This window comes from Artemia franciscana, chromosome 3, assembly GCF_032884065.1.
Source record: "Artemia franciscana chromosome 3, ASM3288406v1, whole genome shotgun sequence".
Taxonomy (NCBI): Eukaryota; Metazoa; Arthropoda; class Branchiopoda; order Anostraca; family Artemiidae; genus Artemia; species Artemia franciscana.
In genome coordinates, this window is record NC_088865.1 from 21,037,600 (window position 1) to 21,045,939 (window position 8,340).

Here is an 8,340-nt window from a genome sequence, read left to right on the forward strand (position 1 = left end):
TTCACTTTGGAGGTTAGACCACTAATGTCTGAACGGATTTCGAATAATTCAGATCTCAAACCTTGTATCTCTTCCCGCGTTGCTTTAACTGTTTCTAAAATCTGATGGACCAAACTGGTCAGCGCTTCAATCGAATCACGTATTGTCCCTTGGGCTGTTGAATCTTGCATAGATAATCGTGTGGATTCCATATCATTACGTCTCTTTTTCCTGGTCATAATAACTATCCACAGGTGTTCACACGATTAGCATAAAATAAGTCAAATGCGCGCTCTCCGATACTTAGATGTTAACTCGAGGAGAGCATTGAATGAACTGAATAAGCGTAGAATAAGCAAGTGTCATAGATACGTAATTGACATATCCATACTGGATCCCCCTCTTTTAGGGAGTTGGACAGGGGTCCAGTGCTTTGGTGAGTTTGGTGTTTCTGGACATGCTAGGAAATTGAAAATTGGTATGAGTTTCAGGGACCTGCACAGAGTAGCTTGATAGTCGTTTCCCTGATATGACCATCGGGGGGCTGCAAGGAGAGGAAAAACTAGAAAAAAATGAGGTATTTTTACTTGCAACTGAGTGATTGGATTTTAGTGAATTTTGATATTTAGAAAGACCTTGTGTCTCAGAGTTCTTAAATCCAAACTGGCATTTAGCCTCTTATTTTTCTTTTAAATCAATCTATTGATTTTTAGAATTTTACTAGAGCTCATGCTATATGAGCTCTTGGCTCTTATCTCTTCTGACCTTGTCACAAGTACCATATGAGCTCTTATCTCTTTTTTTTTTATTTCTGCTCATTTTTAAAATCATGCCGAGAATCAGCACATACATGAAGCCATCGACCACAGGCCAAGGAGGAGCAGCTTTTAAATATGCACTTTGCTTAGTGGTATATGCATTAAGAAAAAGAGTGACACCATTTGCTGTCAAGTCAATACAATTTCTTGATTCTTTTTGGAGGCCTTAAATGATAACAAAAGTTTGTTGTTAATCTCTGTAAATGAATTAGAGAGGTAAATAACTTACTACATAACTGTACATAAACAATAACGCACTTAGAGAGGTGTAAACAAAAAATTAAAAGTGGTGGTATATGCTTTCTCTGAAGTTTGTACCATCGCAAGAACAAGTAGTCTAAATGTAATTAAATAAAAAAAAACTAGTTTTTTTTTACTGAAAGTAAGGAGCAACATTAAAACTTAAAACAAACAACTATTAGTCCGTATATGATGGAGTTTATCCCCTTGTCAGTACCTCGCATTTATACTAAAGTTTGAAATTTGTTCCTATTCTTTAAGAATGACCCCTGAATTACAAAAGCTGTTTAATTAGAACACACAGCTCTTTTAAAAGTACTAAAAATACTTTAGTATAAAGACCAAGATATTGACGAGTGATTCAACCTCCTGATATGCATTATCATTTTTATTTGTTTTAAGTTTGAATGTTACTCCTTACTTTCAGTTGAAAAACCCTTTTTTTATTGTATTCCTGTTAGTACTTTAAATAATACTGGGAAATCCGCTAGCCTCTTCATGGAAAATCTCCCATGGAACTCTCCTCCATGTAAATATCCTCCAACGCATCCCCTATCCCCCCCCCCCCGAGAAAAAGTCTTCCTGAAGACGTCTGTATCTTTCTTAATAACTAATACTATAAGTAGGCCTACATAATGTGTAAAGTTTTTACTGAATCCAGGTCTTCTCAAGGGACTGGGGGGGGGGGGTTAATTTATCCTCAAGGACATAGCCTTTAAATTTTTCGACTGTCCTAAGCAAAATATTTATCTCAAAATTTTGATCAATTGAATTTGGGGAAAGAGTGAGCGTGTGAAGGGTTTTAGTTGCCCTTCCATTTTCTGGTCACTTTAAAAGGCACTAGAGCTTTTAATTTCCATTTGAATGAGCCCTGTCGCGATATTCTAAGACCACTGGGTCAATATGATCACCCTGGCAAAAAACATAAACAAGCATCTGTGATCTTTCTTCTGGCAAAAACACAAAATTCCACATTTTTGTAGATAGGAGCATGGAACCTCTACTGTACAGTTCTCTGCTATGTTGAATCTGATGGTGTGATTATCACAAAGACTCTATGACTTTTAAGGGTTGTTTCCTCCTTTTTGTCGAAAATAAGCCAAATTTTATCAGGCTTTTAATTTTTGATGGGTACAATTAAGCCAGTTCCAAGAATAATAGGGAGGTATATGGACTAACAACAAGTCGTTTCACCTCTTTGACCTCTTCTCCAGAAAAATTAGCCACTGGAATTGCTATTCTCCTCCAGTCTGCCAACAATGACTATATGCAATTATGAACAATAATGCACTGTTATTGACTGTGGGAAGTTCGAGTACCTGAGCTACCTGTCCCCTGCAGTTTAAGGCCACTAGGCCGGCCGGTACCAGTACAGCTCTTCCTACTCATTCCCGCTCTTCTCAGCATAATCAAAACTATGAATAAATTACGTCCTTTTAAAAATTGACTTCTTCATGCTTTAATCATTATTAAACAATATTTCTATTCTTTAAGGTATCAATTGCTGCCCTAAATATCTTACGATCAATTTCCCATGGCAGGTTAGAATCCAGGATAGCTGTATAAGTATTTGGAATCTTAGCCAAGGAGCAGAAACGCTTAAGAGCAATAGTTTCCTCACTCTGAACCTGGCAATCAAATAATATATGCTGGATTGTTTCATCCGCTGAAAAGCAGACTCGGCATAAAAGGGAATGATGTAGCTTCCAATTAAATAACAAGCTATTTAGAAGTAGGGCACCTGATTTCAGCTGGTAATATAGTATTGTATTTAATCTTGAATGGAATGGAGATAAAGTTAATTCATTGTGATTAACATTGAATCTTTGCCTGATATTATCTTGTGAATTGAGGTCAGAGGAAGGACTAGGAATTAGCATGGAAGCCTTTGCTACTAGAAAATCAGCCATATCATTATATTTGATGCCTTTATGACTAGGAACATATTGAAAATAAACCTCATTTCCTTTGATCTTAAGATTAAGAAGCTGTCTTCTAATATTGTATAAATCCTTGTCATTAGCAATTCTATTAACATTTTGGGTCAAAAGTAATGCTGTTATAGAGTCGAAGAGCTAGACCTATTCTGAGCTGAAGAGATCTGTTTACCCAAAATAGTCTGGATCTCATAATTAGGAATCAAGTCTTTACTAATAGAGACAAGTTCTACTTGACAACTTGGAGGACTCATTTCCCATGGAGGGGGGCGACTCAGTAAAGGGATATACATAAAGCGAATGTTGATTCCATTTTGGGACCTCCAGTTGAAACTGATTCCATGATGAATGGGCATTGGGACAGGCTGACTTCTCAGCAAAGGTATGTGCATTGACACCATGCTTGGCTCTATAAGCCTGGATTTATGAGAAATATTTTATCCTTAGACTGGATGTTCTTTCACTTAGCGACACCAATCCAAACAGTATTTTTAAATTTGACAGAGGAGTATGCTTATGCACACCCAAAGCTATTCGAATAGCTGAATTTAGTAAAGATTCAAGGATTTTGAATGAGGATGGAGTACGAGCTGAAAAAATTTGAATCCAATATTTTATATTTGAACAAATATATAATTTGTAAAATCCAAAATAATTTTTGGGTGACATCCCCACTTACTTCCAGCAAGTCTATTTAGAATACAAAGTCTCTAAATAATCAGAGATTTCAAAAAAATAATATGTTCTTGCCACTGCATTTTAGAGTCCATTAATAAATCAATTAACTTCACTGAATTGCAATATGAGATCTCTATTGAGAAAATTGTCAGTGGATTAGGAGGATCTGCAGTACCATTAGTAAATATAATGGCTTTAGTTTTACTGATTGAGATTGGGAAGCCAAATGCTAAAGAGAATCTCTGGACTAAACTCATATCGTGTTAAATAAGATTTTGAAGAAGGCCAATATCCCTTCCCGACTTCCAAATAATCAAATTATCTGTATAAAAGCTAAATGATGCATGACATACTGGAAATTCAGAAACATACAAGTGGAATAGAAGAGGGCTCAATATTGCATCTTGAAGAAGTCCTCTTATAATGGGGCATTGCTCACCTCTAGACTGATTTACTTGAACGTAAAAATATCTGTCAGTTAGCAAAGACTTATATAAACTTATAAAAGAATAAGGGAAGTCAAGATTTATTAAGGTTTCCAATAATATATTGTGGACTACGTTTCCATAGGCATCCGACCGGTCAAACAGAACAGCCATTGTGACATGTCTTATTTTAAGAAATTTATAAACATCGATTTCTAGCCGGGTAATGCTGTCTAAAGGGCTATGTCCTTTTCTGAAACCTGTTTGTTCACTAGGAAAGAGATTGTTAACTTCAGCAAACCACTCAATTCTTGATAAGACAAGCCTTTCCAGAACTTTACTAAAGGAAGGTAATACCGATATAGGACGGTACGACTTAAGATCACTAGATGAATAAGAAGGTTTTAAAGTATGTATAAACCACCTTTGGGGACTCAAGAATTCATTTCATATAAATACCATCATGACCTGGGGAAGACTTGTTATTAAGAGAATTAAGTGCTACACAAAATTCATCTTGGGAAACAGGTTTCATAAGAGTACCCTTATAAGAACAGGTAAGAGGGAGATTACAAAATCATTTTTAAAAATATTAGTAAACAGATCTGCCTTCTTTTTAACTGAGACAATTGGATAACCATCCAGATGAAATCATATCTGCGGTCATCATTAGGCTGCTTTCCACTATTTAGTTGACTAATGAAATTGTGGACCTTTGAAATTGAGGTTCTAAAACTGACACTTGAGCTGAAATTCAGCCATGTACTTTGTTTAGCTCTCCTGCAAAGTAGTTTCAGCTTAGCACATGACTGCTTATAAGAGATTGCTCTTGACTGAGATGGATGCTTTTTAAACATTTTACGAGCCTTTCTTTTTGCCAGAACTGCAACCCTACACACATCATTCCACCAATTCTTGGGTCTTTTGGAGCCATTTTAAAAATGCACCCTAGTCATTGGAATTGCCAATTTAGCTGACTCCACCAGGATTGATTTCAAATTAGACTTAATGGCATTAATATCAGAATTGGAAGAAACAAAGGAAAAATCTACTTCATTTAATATCTCACAAAAAAGGGACCAATTACATTTGGAGCTAATAAATGTAGGGATGTAGGGTTTGGGAGTATAGTATAAATCTTTAAATGATGTAAGAATTGCAAAATGATCAGATTGAAGAGACGACACCTTTACCATCTGAACTAGATCATAATATGAAGAAGGACCTAGAAGCAAATCTATAGTTGAAAAAGAGTTAGAAGAAATATTATACCTGGTCTGCAAGTCAAATGGAGTGAAAATTAAGGTGTCTGGAAAATTGGACAAAATGTACTCTATTCCTCTTCCTGCTTTATTACTATCAGCTGATTGTTCACAGAGAGGACTATGGGAATTAAAATCACCAAAAATGAAGGTATTATTACCTGATAAGTCTGCTTCCAAGATACTTTGGATGTCCATACTCCCACATGGATTATAAAAAAATTTATGGCAAGATGGTTACCATTGGCTAATGTAATTATTATGCCTACAACATCTATTTCATCCGTCTAGATAGTTAAGGGTTGAGGGGAGCGTTGGATTAAAACATGAACAAAGATCGCAACATCCCCTCCCTTTCTGTTAGTTGATCTATCTTTCCTGTGGCACTTGTTCCCAGGGATTTTGATTTTCTTGTACTGATGAAGATTATTCTCTTGTAGACAAATAATTCCAATTCTCTTATCATTTGCACATTGGATAAGATCAGCAAGTTTATTAGAATTGAAAGAGATGCAATTCCATTGAAGGATGAACATGGGAAGAGTTGAATAGGTGACATGCATAATACGTTGAGAGAATAGATGATAATTCTGTTCCTATATCACTGAAAATAGAATTGGAAAAGTAGTGTTCTGCAATTTCTTTTGTTATACCGGCTTTTTATCTTTAGCCATATTTGATTGTAAGATTAGGTCCACTGATGCAACATATTTAATTAAATTAGTAATATGAGGTACAACTCTATCTTGCATAGTGTTGGCTTCAGTAGAAATATTAGGAAAAGCTGCCACTCTTTCAGACCAAGATTTAGGATTAGTCTAAGATTGTTGAGGGATGGACTAGCTTCAGCCACCATGTGATGCTCTCTAGCCAACAGAAGGTGACAAGTCTCAGTAGGAGGTATGAGTGCCTGATTTTGGTTCTCGTCATGGACCTGTAGCCAGGGTTTTTGAGGTCCAAATTGACTTCCTTAGCCTCATTAGCTCTTGGACCTGATGGTACTTGGAGAGCTTGGCCAGCTCCTTTGCAGCTATAGGGAAAGGGACATTTTCTTGAAGAGCAATCCTTAAGACTTTAGCTTGTTGAAAATATTTAGGACATGAATTATGATCTGTTGATTGATGTCTACCATCACAATTTGTACATTTAGGAAATTCAGTACATCTACTTTCTGTAGACAAGGAGTAATTACCAAGGTAATTAGGGCACCCTTGTTCAGAAAAAGAACAATACTTAGATGAGTAACCAAGCTTAAAACATTTTGAGCATTGGAGAGGTTTTTAAGGCACTTGGTATTAACCAAGTGACATGTGGAAATCGCAAATTCTGTTGGTCTGTCGGTCCCAGCTTTGCTACTTTAGGCACTTGCAGGTAAGCTAGGGCGATGAAATTTGGCTGGCGTATCAGAAATTGGACCTCATTAAATTATAATAGTTTTTTTTTCCCGATTTGACGGAAAAAACGGGGGGGGAGTGGGGGGCCTGTTAATTCTGAAAAATTGGAAAAAATGAAGTATTTTTGACTTACGAACGGTTTATCAGATCTCAATGAAATATGATATTTAGAAGGATGTTGTGTCTTAGAGCTCTTATTTTAAGTCCCGACCGGATCTTGTGACATTGGGAGGGAGTTTGGAGGGGAAACCTAAAATCTTGGAAGCACTTAGAGTGGAGGGATCGGGATGAAACTTGGTGGGAAAAATAAGCACAAGTCCTAGATACATGATTGACATAACCAGAACGGATCCGCTCTCTCTGGGGTAGTTGGAAGGGGGGGGGGGGGGTATTTCTGCAAAGTTCGAAAAATGAGGTGTTTTAAACTTACGAACGGGTGATCGAATCTCAATGAAATTTGATATTTAGAAGGATAACATGTCTCAAAGCTCTTATTTTAAATCTCGACCGAATCTGGTGACACTGGAGGGAGTTTGGGATGGGGAACCTAAAATCATGAAAAACGCTTAGATTGGAGGGATCGGGATGAAACTTAGTGGGAAAAATAAACAAAAGTCTTAGTTACGTGATTTACATAATTGGAACGGATCTGCTCTATGGGGGGGGGGGGGGGGTTAATTCTGAAAAATTAGGAAAATGACATATTTTTAACTTACGAAGGAGCGATCGGATCTCAATGAAATTTGATATTTAGAAGGAATTCATGTCTCAGAGCTGTATTTCAAATCCCGTCCAGATCTTTTAACATTGAAGTTGGAGGGGGAAATCTTGAAAACACTTGGAGTGGAGGAATCGGGATGAAGCTTGGTGGATAGAATAAGCAAATGTTTTGATATGCGATTGACGTAACCGTACTGGATTCGCTCTCTTTGGGGAGTTGTGGGGAAGGGCTCAGTGATTTTGCGAGTTTGGTACTTCTGGACATGAGGACGATGAAACTTGGTAGGCTTGTCAGAGAGATGCTCAAATTGACTTGATAAAGTCAAGCCAGATTCGACCATTTAGGGGGCTAAAGGGGGATGAATTTTGATATTTAGAAGGACATCTTGACTCAGAGCTCTTATTTTAAATCCTGACCGGCATTTAACCTCTGATTTTCCTTTAAATTAATGTATTGATTCTTAGAATTATGTTAGAGCTCATAGCATATGAGCTCTTGGCTCTTAGCTCTCTTGCCTCATCACAAGTGCCATATGAGCTCTTAGATCTTGTTCTTGGTATATTTTATGAGCTTTTTGCTGACCATAATGAAAACCGAGTCAAATCGGGAACTAGCAGGTAAGATAAAGAGGACAATCTTACTACTTCTTGTTCCCTTAGAATCTAGTTTGCCCATACGATGAACATCTAGAACCTTTAGCATTTCCCCCTTGTTGTTCATAAGACAATCTTTCAAGTCATCAGTTGACAGTTCCAATGGTATGTTGTACAACAGTATTTTCTGAGAATTTTTGGGGATGATTTCCACCATTTAGGTGTAACAGGGATATTGCCAATTTTATGTAGGCTAAGTGCTTTGCAGGCTTCATTTCTGTCTAGAAACATAA

General features: G+C 36.9%; 1 protein-coding gene across 1 annotated transcript in view; it reads left to right on the top strand.

Moving 5' to 3' along the window:
* Positions 1-264: 264 nt before the first annotated feature.
* LOC136025493 (ankyrin-3-like) overlaps positions 265-8,340 on the top strand; it is a 35,335-nt gene continuing 27,259 nt past the window's right edge. Inside the window, exons 1-2 of the mRNA XM_065701524.1 lie at positions 265-457; positions 7,930-8,071. Coding sequence (XP_065557596.1) covers positions 265-457; positions 7,930-8,071 — 335 coding nt within the window. The remainder of the gene's footprint in view (positions 458-7,929; positions 8,072-8,340) is intronic.